General features: G+C 40.1%; 1 protein-coding gene across 7 annotated transcripts in view; it reads left to right on the plus strand.

Moving 5' to 3' along the window:
* The window catches only part of pleca (plectin a), a 110,019-nt gene that overhangs the window by 37,274 nt on the left and 52,858 nt on the right, over nt 1–19,887 (plus strand). For 2 of the 7 annotated variants that reach the window (XM_085149434.1, XM_085149435.1), the window contains exon 1: nt 15,959–17,949. The exons of 4 other annotated variants lie outside the window; for them this stretch is intronic. In XM_085149434.1, coding sequence (XP_085005560.1) covers nt 16,491–17,949 — 1,459 coding nt within the window. In that variant the 5' untranslated portion in view covers nt 15,959–16,490. Of the gene's footprint in view, nt 1–15,957; nt 17,950–19,887 lie in introns of those variants that run through there. One more of the 7 variants, XM_085149432.1, reaches the window with a different exon arrangement.

Genomic DNA, 19,887 nt, shown 5'->3' on the forward strand with positions numbered 1-19,887 from the left:
TATATTTTTACATAAAATAAATAAATAAGTTTTATATAGATTAGTGTTAAAATGCATTTTGGGGTATTGGGGAAATCGTGACAAAGTGAGGATGTTTTTTAAATAATGCCATCAGAAATACTTATCAAAAATGAAATAATCAACAAAAACAACAGTTGAATACGTGGTTTGACCACCGCGCATGCAAACACACTGGAGGTTGGCGAAAACATTCACCAGAAACGTTGCTGTTGTTCCTCTTGATGTTGAAGATAGCATCAAGATCTTATGATGTCTATGGAGATGTTTCCTTTCTAAATGAATTTAAACAGATCATGTGCTTTCCTGTTTGTAATGAATCAGGTGATCATTATTAATCCACCAAGGAAAAGGGCTGCAAACACCACACAAGAATACAAGAAAACATTTGGAGATCCAGTGTTTAAACAGTGTATAAGACAAACTGTCATAAAAACAAAAAACATGAGATTTGGCATGATAATTAAAAAAAAATCTGCTTTACATTTTTTTCCCCTTGTTTTTTGGTATAACGGTCAACTGGAAAATTCCTGGATGACAAACGTAATTATATTTTAGCATTAAAAACATCATTTTAATTAAATGTCTTGTGCATAGTGGTGGATTTACCGTAACAGAAACATAAAACATGGCTTCGGGGTTACAGGTGCCGATGAAATAACAGTATAAACTACATTGAGTGGTCGTCTAATAAATTTCTTAAGCACTGTATATAATTTATAATTTGCAGTTTACTTGGCAAAAAAGCAGGTGTAAACTTTAAAGCTGTCTAATGCAGTGTCAGCGCTCACAATGAATGAATTTTACTTCTAATGGTCCGTAGCAACAGCAACAGAAAGAAACTGATGTTCACCCACATATCAATGCACCGTGACGACCGACAGGTGATATTCATTAACTCCTTTAAAATAAGTATTTAAAAAAACCAATTCGACATACTAACAGAGCATGGACAGTTTGTTGATGCCCCATAATAACTCCAGCATATATCCATGTAGTGTGACTATATCCCAGCAGCTACAGGCCGGGCTGCAGAAATGTCCCTTCATTGCAATGAGACCAGGGTAGCACTATTTGTAAGCTAAAAGCAGCAAGGCAACCGCTTCTTTTCTTGATCCTGTTCGATTTATTCCTGTTCCGTCCACCGCAAAGTTATTGCTGTAGCCATGCGAAACACATAACACAACACCCACCAGTGCCGACAGCACAGCAATCCTTCAGAGATCTCACACTGCCGATGATGATATATGAACATAATGCATAAGTGTCAAAAAAGTGCCCCAAATGCCCACATGTGTTTGTTCATAAGTAAATCTGGCCATATTTGGGAAATATTAATGTTCTTAATATCAATGTAAAGAAATATCTAAACATGGTGAAGACTTAATTCCTGATTATGGCAGAAATAATCCTCAAATGCAGGGCTGTTCAAGTGCATGTTCATTTCATGCACAGCTGCAGCATTTATGATTAATCTGCTGCCTACTTCTCCATTTCATTGACTATTTGTGTGGTTTTTAACACAGAAACAAACGTGCTAATTTCCCACAGCTTTCTCTGTAAAGACTAATTGTCCAGCACGTAAATGCACTGAAATTGTTGCACCATGAATCAGGAAATGGTGCCACTGACTAATTGTTACATCAGGCTGGCACCAGTGTTGTGGGCCACATGATGCACATGGTCTTTGCTGGATTCTTGTAGTTAAATCCCCTTTTTTCCATTTACAATAACAGTAGCAGGCAGTCAGCGTCAGCCATTGTTTTTACTCTATAAAGAGTTATTTACTTTATGTACAAAGGGCTGAAAGACCAGCAGCTGAAAGCCTGTTTGCCAGTTAGACCTGCGGCTAATCTAATCAGCAGATTAAAGGCCTGAGTGTAGATCTTTGTGACTAACGAGAACAGAGACATACAGGAGGTGCTATGTATGGTCAGATAAGATGCTTGGTGACATTGTTTTGACAATTTAAGCGACCGTAGCTTCAGTAAGACAGTAGAACATACAATAGGGACATATTTGACAGCTGGAATAAATAGATTTGTGTTGGATAGTTTGATTAGATTAAAAAATGGGCTGTGCTTCAGTGAACAGATCTGATTTCGTGAGGTTAAAACGCCCTCGTCTTGATTGTCAGACCTGACTACCACATCCAGTTCAGTAATTAAACAGTATGTTGGCTCTCTTTGGCCAAATTTGTCAAGTAAAATAACGTCATCATTGAGTTGTTATTAAAGACCTATATGATATAGATAGGAATCTGTAATTTAGGGATGAAGAAGTATTCCCCTTTGATTTGCTTACTCATTTTCCTACAGTTTCCCGTGCATGTGTATCTCCGGTCATGCTCTGTTTCATATCTGCAGATATCTGCAAAAGATCACAGATTTCCTCTTGCTACTGCACTTTCTGTGAGGGGTATAAATGAGGGGCTGTCGTCGTTGGGACAGAGAAGAGAAGGAACGCTGTTTGAAATATTAGTTACTCATAAGTTTACATCCAGGTTTCTATACAGCTTCATTTATTCACGGTGTATTTTTGTTTCTGCACACATCCTGTCTGTATTTTATGGATAGAGGGCTCATATATCGTTGTCTTAGTCTCAGTAGCTCCAAAAAGCTTCAGCTGATATCTGAGTAGGGATGGGTATCGTTTAGGTTTTATCCGATACCGGTGCCAAACCGGTACTTTTGAAACGGTGCCGGTGCTTAAACGGTGCCCAAACCGGTGCTTAAAGAACGGAAAACACAAAATTGGTCCAAAAACCTCTCATGTTCAGCTGTTTTTTTGTAAAAAGATAACAATGTTAGTCTTTTCTGCAGGTATACGGCATATATGGTATCACTCTGGGCTGGAAGCAGTGCTTAAACAATGGAAAAAAACACAAACTTTGTCCAAAAACCTCTCATGTTTAGCTGTTTTCCACTTTTTCTTCGGTCATTTTAGCCTTTTTGGCCAGGGTGAAGGGAGTATCTGACATCAAACAAGAAGACAGCCGCATGTAGCTATGATGGTGTTTGCTAGTTCACGTTACATGCATTAATTTAATAACGCGGTTAGCTTACTCAACGTAAATTACACACGAACAACATTAAGCTACTCACGCAGAGAAGAACGGCTGCTGCTGCCATCATCATTTCTGCTACACTGGCAGGGCTAGGTTCATCGGATTTAAAGTGTGACCTCCTTTGACAGTATCAGCTTAAAGCACTTGTTGCAGGCTGCTGAGTTTGCATCTTTTGCTGTGAAGTACAGCCAGACTTTTGACCGCTTTGCCTTGGGCATTTTTAATCTGTAGCTCTGCTCTAAAAGAACGTACGTACCTGGACCCGCCTACTATCCTCGAAACGTAAAATGATTGGCTAGAATCTAAAGTGTATCATTCCATGCCAGTTGGTGGCGGTAATGCACCTTTCAGTTGTTTGCCAACCGCCAATAGAAATGTAAGGAAGAAGAAAGTGTATCACAGCTCAGGAAAAAAAAGCACCGAAATAAAGCACCGAAATGCGCGCTGCTTTTCGGTCTGGTTACTACCGTTTATGTCAGAACCGGTGCCATGATGGCACCGGATACCGGTACCCATCCCTATATCTGAGCTGCAGGAATTAGTCGATAACTATATTCAAGGTTTCTCTCTCTGCAGCCAGAGTTAAGATTCACTGCAGATGTGAAGACTAGGCTTGTTGCACAAAGCATTTCCCCCTACGCTCTGTGCACAGACATATATAAAACATGAAATCTTTGAGATTAGCTAAACATATGTCAGTATTCAGAATTTGTACTTAAGGTTTTCTGCTTTCTTTTTTAGATGTATTTGGACTGTAACGAAAGGATGTCTTGTCTTGTATATCAAATACACTGGATACTAGCTGTTCCCAGAATGGCAAAACGGTGTCCTTCAGCTCATTGTTTTGGATTGGCAACCTGCAAGTTTACTGTTTTGGTTCATTGACAGAGATTTCAGCAGAAGCTGCACCTCTTTTTTTAGTGAAAAAGCTCTGATAAATCCATCATACAATTCTTTTCCAGTTTCAGATCGTAGCACTAAAGGGGTTGACGGCCAATACTGAGCTAAAAGAAAGTAAATATCGGCATTACATTCAACAGGTCATCAACTGTTTGCTAACAAGTTTGTTCTTGGAACTCTGTGGCATCAGCTGCTCGCTTATCCCTTTTTAAGTCCACTGTTGGGTTCATCCAGCCTTATGTTGTGGGTCCAAGTGGGGCCTCTCTACAAACATGACATGTCTTGATCTGTGGAAGATGACCTGCTTCACGAAGGCGTTGTGCTAAACTAACGAACACAACAATACTTAGTTACAGGTGATTTTGTATCACAGGTCTGTGGAACCACGATCCGGGTATACCTCTGTTTTTTGTGCTGTGGTTTTGATTTACAGGTTTCTGGCTTTTCTATAGAGGTCAAAAACAAACAGAGTTTGTTCAATCAAAAGTTCAATCACAAAATGAACACAAATCTTGTTCAGCTATTGTAAAATGTAATCACCCAAATTTCAGCTTTTCTTAAATAACAAGTAGTTCCAGTTAGAAACATTAGCTGACCCACATTAGAGCAATTAAACAGAGGCAGTGTAGCCCCCCAATGGGGTCCTGTGTACTGAAGAGTGCTGCAGCTGTCAGCGAGGCTGTCAGTCATGCTGTTTGATAACTCTGGAAACGGTCCCCGCGAGTGCCCCCCTAAGTTGGCTGATGAGATTGCTTAATCCCATTAACCTTGGGTTTCCTGTAATTCAGAAGAGCAACTGCCTCCATAATTTGACACATCCTGTCTAATCATCCAATCCTTCCTGTAATCCCACTCTCAGTGGAGCGTAATTACATTCTTTATGCTTTGTTTTGTTAGGGAAAGGGGATTGAGCAGGGAAATTGAAACGAGGTGACTCCTGTGCCACTTGTAAGACGGAGGGTTCACACGGCTAAGTTTCTTTCCCTAAAGTGGCCAGGAGGGGGCACTGTTAGTGCAGCTGCTGCGGCCTTAATGAGGCTATTGAGACGTCTGTTGTTAACATAGTTATTGCTATGAGATTGAATTTTATTTCTCTTTGATTCTGCTTGTCTGCACATTAAACTCTACCTGAAGCACGTTCTCCTGTAGCTCCATAAAAAATTGTAAAAGCACTTTGACTTGTTTGTTGATTCTTAAGATTTAAATTGTAATAAAAAAATATAAAGAATTGGATTTTAGAAATGGGAGAGTCTGGAGGTTAGGTGAATTTCTCTAACTGTGTTTTTGTTTTTTGTTTTTCTCTCTTTCTAGGTAAGTTGCTGCTCCTGCCTTTTGTAACTTTGTGGGCTCCCAGGTGACAATAGGAGGCTGTCAGGTGTCACAGGACGGGTGAGCGCCTCCTGCTTGTGCATCAGATCTTTCAGTCCTTGCTTCTTACTCTAAAGTATCTTTTCATTTCTGGTAATGAAGTGGCATAATCAGACAAGCGAGTTTTGTATTTCGTTACAGTATGCAACTGTTCATTCCTCACTCCTTTGTGTGTGACAGTCTTCAAGTGAATGCTGCTTTTTATTTGGTATAATAGTCACTGGTACAACAGCGCTGTCGTTGTTTGTGGCACAAAGAGCTGCAGGCTGTTTGCCATCATGTCTTCTGTACTCTTTCTTCTGATGCCAAGCCAAGTGAGTAAACTGGATCTGCAGCTTGAGGCCATGTCTCGCTTTCCTTTTGCACTTTTATATCTCTGTCTTGTATCTTGTCTCAATCTCAATTTGCATCTCACAATTATTTTAATATTCTGATATTTCTTGGGTCAATTTCTTGGTTTTGGTCAACAAGCAATTCCCAAATGTAAATATATTCAAGTTACAAGAGCATAAATTACTACTCCTTGAATTTCTTTCTTTGTATACATGCACGCACTACATTTTGCAAGTGTAAGAGTGGGCTGTGTTCAAGGATCAGGGTGAAATCATATCCCTCCCACTGACATTTAACTTTGTCAGTAATTGTAAGTTTTAAAGCCCTCGAGCTTGGTGCCGTTTCCAGAAGTTGCCTGGCATGAGACGACGTTATAAAAGCTACTGAGGCTGTTTGTCCGCCAACCCTCACCGCAGGCAAAGCAGCCAGCAACAGCCAGCAAGGCGCCCTGCTGTATGAAAAGCCCTGTGAGACCCCTTCACTGCCACTTTCTATGAAGCAGATAACAGTTAATATCATGCTTATTTTTCTCTCTCGTGGGAGTGACAGTCTGGGAGTGATCTAGAAAAGGCCTGAGGAGGTGGGAATGTGGACGGGATGTGGACAGAGCGGAGGTGAAGCCCCAGTCACACCGTGTCAGGGCTGAGTTTACGAGGAGGCCGAGCTGATTTATAGGACTCCTCTAATGGCACTGAACACACATTATGCTGACGTGTTGCTTCGGGGGTTTCCTGAGAGCGATGTCTTGTCAAAGTGCTTTTAAGTTTTGTTCTTGCTCGCTTGGTAGTAAACAAAACACCTTTGTGAGACCATGGTGGATCTATCACCCATTACCATAAATCACCTTGGTGGGTAACATCCCCACAGTGACGACATTTTTGGACTTCTTCAGCTGGTAGTTAGTTGGACCTGCCTGAGAAGTTTGAGAATAGGGGTCTTTTAATAAGCCATGACTGAATATCTAACAATAAGAAACACAGGAGCTGTCTGATTGAAGCCCTGCAGCCTCCATGGAGAGAAAGCCAGTGAAGCGTGACTGTGTGCTGCTGTCAACATAGAGGCCAGTGGAAATCGGCACACCTGGCTTTATACTGGACATGGTCCAATGACTTCCTTTGATGTTGATATGCACACTGAAAAATGTTTTGGTGAATTTACTCAACGCACCAAAGAAAATCATCTAAGTCTTTGTTTAGTGAGCAAAATATACATAATTAACATAGCTTTTAATATGACACACCGTCACAAACTGTGCTTTTCACACACAATATCAAGCACATGTGAAATATACATTGGTTTTCTCGCTGATTTAATCCCTCAACTCCTTAACTCGGCCCTCAACTTGATGATTTTCAAAAACTGTTTGCATTTTATTATCAGCCGTCCCATTATTGCTCAGTACCCTTCCGCGAAAACCAGAAGCAACAACAGTACTTACAAACATGGCTGAAAAAATCTCAGAGTCTAACACTGATTTTGCTTCGGAGACCTGGGACTTGAGGAAAGGGTTTTTCCACATCCAGTTATGTGAACACAATTCAAGGAATTTTAGTGTTTCAGCTCCTCATCTCGTCGTGTTGTCTTCTTCAACATTATGTCCAATGTCTCCACTCTTCTTGATAAAGACATAAATATACTCGATGGTCTTATTATATTCTCTGTATTTAATTTAACTTTTAAAGCACACTTTAAATGAGATTAAACGTTCCTCTCACTCACATGTTTAATCTCCATGTTTTTATGGAAGGCTGTGTAAATTAAGGATTAAAATAATCTGGAATGATTTTTATCATAAAGAGAGAATAAATGCAGGTTAGCCACATTTGAACTATTTGCCACTTGATTAATTTAATCTTTGTGGTTTTGTTGGCATAATTTAGCTCTTTTAAAATTACAAAGCCCTTTCATTGCAAAGAAAAGCATCTACATCAGTCAACCACAACACTGACAGATTCAAAAGAGCCATAGAAATGCAGTGTTATCCCTTGAATTATGACATATAATACCAGGGATGGTGTTAATAAAATTTTAGGTTCAGTTATAATTTTAGCTTTCACAGACTGTTAATAACTTATTTTAATAATATCTTATTTTATCCTCTTTTCCTTCTTGGCCTATTATTCTCTAAAAGTTCAAATTCACTTCCCATCAGGGTGTCGCACTGAGTTCACGCTTATTTAGTTCATGTTCATGAAAATTTATGTCATTAAAAGACACTTTTTACCTCTTTTTTTTCTAATTATAATTTTTGTCACGATAAAGCACCTTGCAGGTCATCCTGCTGAAAACTGGTGCAGACTCCTAAAAACGGCTCCCCGACAGAACAATGCTCCCGACCACGCCCTAAAAACAGCTCAGGGAGAGCTTGAGGAACACAACAAAGAGCACAGTGTTGATGCTGCCGCCACACCCTCCAAGATTTCCATCCGAGAGTAAACCAGATACTCAGAGACCCCACTCTGCACCACATCAGATCTGTGTCCAGCTCTTTGATTGCACAAGGGGGTCCTGCACAGTATTTATTGTTTCTTTAACAAGGACGGTCAAAGTTGTAGACATAAATATAAAATGCAAACATACCACATTTAATTGAAGGTGATAATAGACCTGTAGTCCCAATGCAGATCAGATAAATCTATGCAGGTGAAAATATACAGCTAATACATTACTTAAAAAACTAATATAATTAATTGTTTGAGATCTGCCTGAAGGGTTCGATCAATACACTGTCCCCTAATTATAACTGGTGAGGAGTGTTTGTTTACTCCCTTTTCCTGAGAACTTGTGGGTGATCTGTGTATAATCAGCTGGGATTCTCAGCAGTTTAAGTGCATTCCAGTGGTGAGCCAGTATCAAGGCAAAAGAAAAGAATACCAGAGAATTAAACTTGTCTCACAGCTTTTACACAGTAATCTCGATCGGTATGTTCAGTATGTTTTGAACAGTTCCTTCCTCGACAGTAAATCAATTAAAATGATATTTAGTGGTGATTCAGGGTTATGAGGAGGTCCGTCGATCCATGTTGGAGGCAAACGGAGCCTGTGGGCTCAGCAACAGGTTATATTTTAGCGGCGTATTCCTTTGAAATGCTCGAGTTGAGTTTCTTGGTTGGTGTGTGCGTGAATGGTAACGGAGCAACTCCAAAATAATGTCAAAACCAGAGTTTCTTTTGATGTTTTTATCACCTGAAACTTTTGGATCAGGTTGCGTGGTGAGCAGGAGAAGCTCTCGACATCTGGACGAGTGTGTCTGTTTCTTATTGTTGCCAGTAGCGATGCTATTGCCTCTGACCACTGTTCTGGCCTTGTACTCTATGTACTCATATTTCTTTGGTGCGTCATGTTACTGTGGCTGCAGGCATTCCTGGCCAGCCACGCCCTGCCATGGGTTTTGATGACTCATTGCAGTGGTCACTCACACACACACACACTTTCACATTTCCGTTGCTACGCTGTGGTTCCTCTTAATCATATGATGCTCCTATCTGATTTGGCAAAGTCTGGCGTTCATCCATTTTTTACTTTCCAAGTCATCCATTTTAGGTTTAGGATTTTTCAAACCACCTTTGCACTGAGCTGCTTCATTTATTCCTGTGTTGCCTCAGACTGGTTTGCTTTTATGCTGTGAACAGTATTTATAGTGTTTTTTTGTTTTTACCAACAAAAACCTGTAGTCTAATAAGTTCGGCTTGACATTGTGATCCTTTAAAGCCAAATGAAAACAAATGCATTGATGCAGTTATCCATTTTGTGTTAATCAGTGATAAATATGCTTTTCAAATATTTGAATAGTTGCTACATTTTTCTAAAACTCACATAGTTTATGTAACCATTTCTTGTCTTAAATACATATTTGTCCACATTTACCTGTGCATGGTAGGATAAAGCATGCTACTATCAGCACTGACAAGTTTTTTGCTAAAACAAACACCAGCAACAACACAATAATGTTCTGCTCTCAGGCTTTGGTCACATAAAGTGTGTTCAGATTAGATAATTAGATGCTACTGATCAAACATGAGAAACATAAAGCTACAGCCATCAAAAATAGCTCAGGAAAAAAAAAGGCCTTGCCAAGTAAAGCTAACATGTCACAAGTCTGCACAGCTCTGCACAGTCAGTAGTTTCCAGTAACCATTAAATGCTTGAAATACCCTGATAGCACTCATCAGCCTGCAGACCTGTTTGAGTGTCAGCAATCTTCCTCTTGTTTGTCCCTCTTCTGCAGTAGAACAGGATGCTGCAGCATCTCACTCAAGGACAGTTTGACATTATCAAGGTGTGAAGTCAGGAAAGCTTGAATAGCCTTGTTGGCTGCCCTCAACTTAGCTGTCTGCTCATATACAGAGATATATAATTAGTGTCAGTCCCAGGTAGGCGTAAATCAAGTAGTCATACACATTTAAGCTGTGAAAAAGTAGCTTTCTCTCTTTTAGGGGGCATTTTAGGCCTTTTATTAGCTAAGAGAACAGAAAAGTGGACAGTGGTGAGCAACAGCCCGATCATGTCTAAATTTATTTCAAACCCACGCTCTGCAACATGTATCTAATACACGTATCTAATAAACACGGGACAAGTTCAGTATATTTAGATGGTGCAATGACTCACAGGCTGTGACACAAGGCTGCGTTTCCTCTGCTGTTTGTTTACAGGCTACATCCTTCTTGGTGCTGTCATGATAACAGTATAAAGACACTTCATACAAACAAACTCCTGCTGCCACCAGCAGCTCTCTCTTTCTCCTTTCTCCTCCATTTATAGCTTAATTCTTTCACTTTGGTTGTTTTTCTTCTGGGACAGGCCTAAATCACACAGTGTTTATTCAGCTTAACAGGGACTTGTTACTGCAGCAGAGACATGGAACCATATGAAATTAATTAACTCCTTGTTGAGCACTGATAAAAATGCTTATGAGAAATTCTGCTTTCTCCTATGTGCATTTTTTAATGACGCTATCCAGGTAACAAGCAAATACTTCCATGATGTTAAAATCAGATTTGTCAACATTAACCATCCATCAGTTCCCAAAAAACCTCTAGCTGTATTTTGGGTTTCTATGGGATGTTTTAATTAAATACATAATCAAAAAGCAATATATTAAATAGCCAACTGGATTTGTATTTGTATAATATTTTAACATTTGCAGTTTAATCGGGTGCAATTAAACTTTTTCTGATGAGATTTAAGTTTCCTTTTTCAAATACATTTAAACTAAACCATACTAAACTAAACTTATGCATTGTAGAGATTCCATCTCTAAAATTAGTATAAAACTGCTACAAGCTTTGTTGGCGATGCTTATCTTATCACTCTGTTTAGTTTAATTTTAGGTACACTTACTTTCTTGTGTGTGTTCTCTGTTTTTCACTCATATTTGTGAGTGGGCTGATGTGTAAGGGTAGAGATGTCCATATAAAGTAGGGGTGCAACGATACACAAAATTCACGGTTCGGTTCGGTTCGATACTTTGGTGTCACGGTTCGATATTTTTTCGATACAAAAAAAATGTTCATGCCTTTTTATTAATTTGTCATTTATTAAATTTTCACGGCACATTCTGCACCACATCTCTGTGCGTTCATCATTTGTTTGAAGCCAGCTCACCTCCTGCAACCACTTTTCCGAGAATACGCGCTTCTTTTGTGGTTCGGACTCCTTCTGACATTTCTTTGGAGGTGGAGGAACATCACAGTAATTGCTTAAAGGAGCTTCTTCGACATCTTTAAGAGCTCTGTCTGTCCTCCTCCAGAAAATCTTAAGTACGCAAACACGCGTTGCAACTTCTTATCTTGTGCGGGTTTTTATTTTGACAGCGAATGCGCACCTGCGGACCACTTATGTGCAGCCCTGGTTATTTAGCTCGTCATATTGCAGCCACAAAAATTCTTTTGTCCATGAAACCATAAAGCTGCTCTTTCTTTTTGCCTTATAGTCTGATTTGTCATAACGTTTCCGTTTTGTGGTAAGCTTTTCTTTGGCTGTCACTTCTTCACCCTGACCTGTCTTATTTGGCTCAGCAGAACTAAAATATATATCCTGCTGCTTTTACACACGCACTAACATAACGCTCAGCGATTCTCTGCGCGATCAACCTCTCACATGTTTAAGCTGCAGGAGATTTCACTTGTCATGTTTGCATAGTAAGCTAACGATTGATAAGACGATGTCAGAGGAATTGGTGCGCAAATTATCATCACTCACCAATCAGTACTGTCGCTCTCTATACACAGTTCACGCGATTGCAAAGTGAAAGCAAAAAACAAGCGCAAATTCAAACGCGATTTCAGTATGTCACATATTGACAGTGGCCGATGCCAATGACATAATTACCCAGATACATTTCCGAAAGAATGCAAAAGCATTGACATATATTTTTCCTTCCTACGATAGGCCGACGGGCAGGGCAGAGATAGATTTTGGTAGCCCGACTGGAAAAAAGCCCCAGGACGTCGGGCTAGCGATTTTGCGAGCCCTGTATCTGATTGAGGAATCACTCATCTTTGGAAAAGAGAGTTTATTATGGAGAAATGTCTCTTTCCAAAATAAAAGCTATACTATACGCTTCTTCTGGGCTATATTCTCAGCAGCATATTAAACATATCAGGTCCCCATAAGGAGAATCATGTGCTAACGGCTGTCTAAATGACTCGGGTAACGTTTGTAGCATGCCTGCTTGTTTTTGTCTGCTTCCACTTGTCTTTGCACTAGGATGATGTCCGAGTAAATGTGCAGTCATATTGGTTGTGTTCCCACTAGTGCTGTCAGCGTTAATCTGAAATGACATTAACGTCACAACACGGCAAATCTCCATTAACGAGCTACCGCGGATCACCTCATGAGTGGGGCTGGAAGACGTCAACACATTAACGAGCTAACTGCGCTAACACACTAGTTCCCACCAATTGAGCATTGCTGGCACATCCAACATACTGTTTTACTTTTGTCCATGACTCGCTTACCTTCAGGGTCATACATCACATGAAAACCAAAATAGTTCCAAACGCCAGATCTGAATGAGGGTGGGGGAGGTTCAATTTGCCATGTTGCAACTAGCCTAGCTTCTGTCTCGCTAGCTTGCCCTGCGCTCAGTGAATCTGTGTTCGACTACGCCGCCTAGGCTGCACTGTCGAGCGCAGATCCACTGAGCGCTCAACACAGACAGCATCGTCAGAAGGAAAGTTGATAAAATAAATTAAAAATGTTGTATCGTTCGATACATATGCGTACCGAACCGAAAGCACTGTATCGAACGGTTCGATATCGATACGAGTATCGTTGCACCCCTAATATAAAGGTTCCATTATATGGAGTTTCCAGCAAATTTTAAATCCATGAGCCATTCTGCTAAAAGTTGGCCGTTTTTGACACCGTATCCATCTGCCTTGGGAAAAAATGTGCCTTTTAAATCACTAAAAGATTTTTGCATTCGTTTTACATGAGGTGGACAGATGTAAGTACTAACTCCAGAAGCACAGATGGATCAGAGAATAAGACGGATGATGCCTTTAATGCATATCATTATCCAGAGGAATTTGGCCTCCATTGCACTGCAGACAGTTCAGTTTGCAGAATGTCCTCAGGACTTAACTGAACACCATGTCAGGAACATGTTTTAAGTGCAATAGTTGCAGAATTTATCACCACACATGTGTGTGTGAATTGTTTCAGCAATAGTCCTCCCAGCATTTTCCCACTGCTCCATTACCAAATGTCAAATTGCAGACTTGAATTTAACGACTTGGAAGACAACCATACAGCTTAAACGACTCGCTATAAAGTACGCACTGGAATGCGGAGAGCATTTATCTGCCAGTAGAGTTGAATAGGTTTATTTTAAAGCACCCAGTGTCACTTTGAGTTGTCTTCATTCCCTCGACCTCGGCCATCGCCACCATGGCAATGAGCTTTCATCATGACTTGGAGAGAGCAACAATAAACATCTACATTATTTATATCCAGACAAAGGTTGAGGATGCGTATATTTTTTCTTTTTCCCATCAGGCTTTTTTTAATAAGATTGACTGGAGATCGTCAATCTCTAGATTGCATTTAAGAAAGGCTACAACTGAAGCTTTTAAAGGTGTCACGCAGGTGCAGACAGCTTCACTTCACTCCATCTATGATAACGTGTTTGAAAACCAAACAAAAACTCTATTGTTGCCGCCGGTGTGTTTGATATAGAGCCACGGACAGGTAATGGAGAACACATGGCGATTAAGTCTCTGCATCCAGTGAACCAACACAGTCCTCAAGTTTTTTTGATGAATCCCAAGACCACTAAATTCTTGCGCTGTGAGAGGCCTGTTTTCTTTTACCAGAAGAGTTCTTACCAGCTGTGCCATGCAGCAAGAATTTATGTGTGCTAGCAAAAAGATTGTGATTCATTCTTCCAGACATCTTCACTTAATGCTTCAGTATATCATTTCTAGTTCTATGACAGCCTATCAAAATACGATGGAACTGGCAGGAGATCATTTGCCGGGTATGATCTGCAGTGGAGCCTCATCTGGCGCAAAAGTTATTTGCGCTGATTGTTGCCATGCCCCAAAAGGGCGGGGTTATATCCATCTCCAGAATTCTGATTTATCGGTGGCAGTGTTTATGTGACTGCATAATGTTGAAATAGCTTAATACTGTTTGCCCCAGACCTGCTAGAGGGAGTAATCTTCCCTCTCCTGCATGCTCTTACTCCAAGCGACGTCTTATGAAACATTGCTCCCAGTAGAGCAATCAAGTTTCTTGACAAATGGGTTTGACATAAACAGGCAAAAGCTGATTTTCATTAAGCAGATTGTAAAATTGATTGTTTGGAAAAATAATTAAAGCTTGAACCTCTGTATTTATTTCAACACTTCACCCTAATAGGTTTTCTGTTCAGATATTTTAATGTGATCAGCAGAGATGTGCTGCTATATTCATTATTATTAAATGACTGTTAAATGTTGCAGCTGTCAGAGAGAAGAGGGAAAATTAGGAAGAATTAGGGAAAATCACCATCTCCTGCAGACTTTTTCCAAACCTCCTGTTTGTATTTTTAGCTCCACTGGCAGCTGTTGTTACCCTGGACTCTTATAACTGCTGTTCTGTCTCATTTGGTCTCAGAGGAGGTTGAGTAACATGGACCTAAACACAGGCACAATTGTCTTTTCTTATGGCGAAATCCACGACTTGATGGCTTTTCCATTTAGGTTTGCAGAATTGGCTGGCCGGAGATGTGGGCTATGAGTGAGGAAAGGAAAGCATGGAGACCAAAGATTATACACTGTTTGTACTTAATGTTTGACATTTAGGTTTGGTGTCTTTGAATAGCACTGAAGAACCTTTGGAAAAAATTAGTGACTATGACTGTATATTATATTGGGCAAATCCAGTAGTTTAGAATACAAAGAGAGCCTTTCATTCTGGAACCTTGTATTTCGTCAAAGTGACATTTTCAAAACCTCTTGCCTTTAAAAACACATGCCGATGATTCGCCACAGCTGTCCCTTTTTTGCACAGCATTGTATGCATGGTTGTTATCCCCTCAGGCCTGTCAGGTGTTGGTTGTGTCATCCCTGCCCCATATCAGATGTTTTAGCTGTCAGCTTGTTTTTTGCTGTTATCTGTTACCTACACATCTGTTTGAATGTTCAAGTCTCATTTCATTCATGCATGTAACACGGTATGTGTGCTATTCTGCAGTGTGTCGGTCTTACAGATGATTGGATTACCACCCATCACCAATAATTGTTGTATCCCTGATGTTATTTCAGGTGTATTACTTCTAATATCTGATGCTGCCTGTGTTAGAGTGCTGCACATTTTAAATCACCATCCTTTTACTGAAAATCTTCTCTGCAGTTATTTGTCCAAATGACTTTGAGGTATGCTAAAAGGCAGAATGAAATGTCTGGCTTTTTTGGTTTTAATTCTTAGTTATTGCCAGGCTCCGTTCGAACTGTAGTCAACATACTACTAGCTCATTACAGTTACTCCAATCCTGCATTATTAAGACATTCAGTAAGTCCTGCAGTGACTTTACAAAAACTATTTTTATTGTTTTTGTCTCCAGTGCTGTTGGTAAACTCTTGTTGTTGTTCTCATCTGAGGCTGGTGAGGAAGGATTAAGATGACAACCTAGTGATGGTGAATTTGTGTGTGATGCACAGTTTTCTACACCATCAGCTCATATATGAAATAACTAATAGTACTAAAACTGGTTCACGTTAAGTAACTAGACATGAATAATATCTTGCATTTTAAATATTTATTTCATGATTATATATTGTCATACACTGTCTGATTTGTGCATAGATTTTGATGGATTATTTAGCAAAGAAAGAATTAATTGATTGCTGTTTTTATATATAAAACCCACACTGTTTTTGCACTTTGTGTTGAAAGCTGGCTAAGGTAGCAGGGGTTTTGTAGCAGCGGCACTGCCCATTACCCACACAAGGTCCAAACCTCCTTTTCTCGTCTCTGTTTGGATCCTTTTGGTTTCTGTTTGCATCCTGTGTGCGCACACCCCTTTAGATTCTCCTCCTCTCTTTCCTCTCGCCTCTCATCCACACTGTTTCTGTTTCGACTGGGGACTGAGAAGGTAGGAGGGGTTCTGAGCATCGCTGTTTCTCCATGCTGACTCATGATGACAACTGGGTAGATAAATGCTTCATGAAAGTGAATCCAAATCTATGTAGAATTAAGAATTTTTAACAGGTCTTCTTTGTGATATGTTTCTCCATGCAAATACTGCGCATTGAAGTGCTTATAGTATCTGAAGAAGGAATTCTTTGAGGATCTCAAAGAACACAAAGGAAGACATAATGGTGGCTGGAATGGTAATGCCATTAGCCAATCTGAAAGCAATCTACGAGCTTCTCTTCAAAGATGGCGTCATTGTGGTTAAGAAGGACAGGCGGCCACAGTCCATGCATCCTGATCTCAATGGGGTGAATAACCTAAAGGTGATCCGTGCCGTGGGCTCTCTCAAAACTAAAGGCTACGTCAGGGAGACTTTTGCCTGGAAACATGCCTATTATTATCTCACCAACGAAGGTATCGGGTACCTGCGAGATTACCTGCACCTGCCTCCAGAAATCATGCCTAGAACCCTTCATCGCATTTGTCGCCCTGGATTTTCTGCTCGAGTTCAAAGCGTGAAAGGCCCGAGATCTTCCATTTCAGAACTGAAGGCCAAAGGAAAAACCCAAGAGGGTGTTACGGACAGGCACGTTTACCGTCACAAGAGAGTTGAAGAAGAACAACCTGACAGACTTCCAAAAACCTTCAGAGGCTCCTACCAGATGTCCATTGGTCAGCCTACAGATCAAAACACTACCTTGTTCAAGGTGGACAAAGACCTCTGCAAAGAAGAGGAACATCACAGTAAAGCTTTCAATGCTTCTGTTCTCCACCATGAAGACAAAGCCACCAGAGGTCATTACTCAGTCGAGGAGGCCAAGCAAGGTTTTCATTCTCCTTCAGTTGTGATAAAGTTTCCAAAAGAAATCCAGACAGTTCAGAAGGTTCCTGGTGTTCCAGTAACAGAGGTCCTGCAGGAATCATTTAAGAACACATGTGCTGAACCACAAACAGGTTATAAGGAGTCTGGACGTGTTGCTATGGCCACCATGAAGGTGCAGAAGACTACAACTGAGGAACCTGTAAAAGAACTGATCTTAGATGAGATGAGAAGAGAGACCAAATATCTGTTCTTGGGGGTTCTTGAAGAAGAGGTACCTGCGAGTGAATGCGGTATACAAATGGTAGCAGACCCTCAGACTGTCCCTTTGATGGAAGAGCTTATTGATGATGAAGAGAAAGATGAAGACCTTCTCCATGAGGTGGGCATCTCAGCTCCGTTTGGATCTTCTGCTGACGTTGTGACAGAAGAATACCACAAGAAGTTGCCAGGTGATGTTGAGGAGATGAAACATGGGATGGTTGAAGTTTACAGCCCTGCGGATAAAAGTGAAACATCCAAGTGTGACACTTACAAATCTAGGCAAAATATTCCAGAGGAAAAAACAATGGAATCTGACATTACAGATACAGAGAATGAAAAAGACAGTGAGACAATAGTTTCTGCAGAAGTCATGATTTCTCATGATGAATCTGGAGCCTCCTCCACTGCAGCCACTAAAGTAGACCGTCCCGTCCCTATAGTCCCACCAGTTTACCCAGCTCTGAAGATCCCTCTGCTTCAGGTATACTGTACCACTCTCACAGAAGAACCTGAAAAAGGTAAAGATGCTCAGAAGACCAGGCCTGACTTCCCTGAAGGTTTGAGCTTCTTCTAACCCCTCCTCCAGTTTCTTCCGCTTTCATTTGCAGTAAAGGCTATCTTGGTGTTGCTATGGCTGCTGGCTCTGTTTATGTGGATGAAGCAGAGATAATTTAATCTCGTCTCTTATTGATGCAAATAATGGTCCTGTCATTTTTCATATAGCTAAATAACAACAGACTGTCAATTAGGTGTCATTTTACAGATGCAGATTGTGCCAACCAGTGGCCTACTTACACAGACAAGCTTTGTCTAAATGTGAATCATGCACATGTTTGCATACTGTATGTTAGTGAGGTTATATTTTTAAAATGCATTAGTCCTCATTTTGTTTACTGTCACACATCTGCTTACGGGACTCGCAGTAACTAAAACGAACTGAACTGTAGAAACATTAAGAATTTATAACAAATAAGAAAATAATGTGACTTTTATCCAACACTGATTATTGAGACACCTTGTAGATCCCTCGTTTTATGTGGCCTGTGATGCTTTAGCTCTGCTAGTCTTCTTAACTGGAAGCACATATAACTCTTTCTTTGAGATGTTTCGAGGGTTAAAAACAAGCAAAAAGCAAAGATAACATATGAACCTTCTACATGTTCAAACTGCATCTGTCAAGCAGATTATTACTGTCGTATATTCAGCAGAACAGGCAGTTTTGTTCTGCAGTGGTCGTGATCTATGCTCAAACGAAAAACAGTGTGTTCAGTTCCCCAAGGAGAACAGCATCAACTACCCATTAATTCAATGAATATTTAATTAACGTCTTGTTATTTCTAAGGTAGCAAAGTTATATTTATGTAGCACAGCAGGTACAAACTGCAGCACAACAATAGAGAGATCAAAACTAAACTGAAAGACTGACAGAGCTCCTGAAATAATGAGGAGATTTTACAACTGATGAAACAAACAAAAAGTCAACAATTACATGGTAAAAGTGGTAAAGTTGATCATTTTAATTCATTAAAGAAATAGAAATTTAAAAAGATAATTATTAAATTAAAAATGTTTTTAAAAAAACATGTAAAAATAAACTAAATAGTAAACTTGAGAAAACCAACAAATTAAGTAAAACAACCAGAACTCAGTTAAAATTATAATTAAGACCAGCAACTACATGACTGAGAAACACAACCAAACAAGAATCTTTTAATTTCTTTTACTTATTTATTTTTGTATTTTTGAATCCTTAAAGATCAAAGAGGTTTCTCTGGTATTGGTGGAAGAACCTGTCAGCCTGTTGAAGCTGGTTCATAGTTTACTGACACATCTGAGAGATATTGAGCTTCCAGACCAGAGAGATGTCTGCATCGTGTCAACAGACATTAAAATATTCAGATAAATTAAGTCTAACCAGGAGGCAGATACTGTAGTTACCTCTGTGTGGGTGTTATATGGTCAAATCTTCTTCTTTTTTAACTTAAACTCTGGCAAACATGTTGTGGCGTTGTAGGGTTTCTACAGGTGTCTAAACACAGTATTCAGTATTAAATTCATGCAAACATTTGTGCTGCTGTGTGCGCTACATCGATGTGGCTGATTCATTAATTCTGGCATCTGCTGTTCTGCAGCTGCTTGCACTCGTGTGTCCATCTCTCTTCATCTCACAGAACATGCTGCATTTCACACGGCCCCCAAACTAGATATTAATACAGCGCATAAAGACTTATAAAAGATAAATGCTTCTGCAAATCTACATGCTGAATTCCCTGGCTCTACCTTTTTAATATGACATCTGCCTGAGAACCTTCCATTGTCGGGCTGATATATGACTCAGCAGAGACTGGAAAAATGTGAGTGCCATTAAACCACACTCAGCTTTTCCTGTCTGTGCCTCCACAAAAAAGGGCGAAGCAGCAAAGCAGTCCAAAACACAGAGTGTGTGGCATTTGCCACCTTTCATCTAACCTCCACTTAGCCCAGCCTGCAATGAA

The sequence above is a fragment of the Neolamprologus multifasciatus genome, chromosome 22 (genome assembly GCF_963576455.1).
Source record: "Neolamprologus multifasciatus chromosome 22, fNeoMul1.2, whole genome shotgun sequence".
In the NCBI taxonomy this organism is placed as follows: Eukaryota; Metazoa; Chordata; class Actinopteri; order Cichliformes; family Cichlidae; genus Neolamprologus; species Neolamprologus multifasciatus.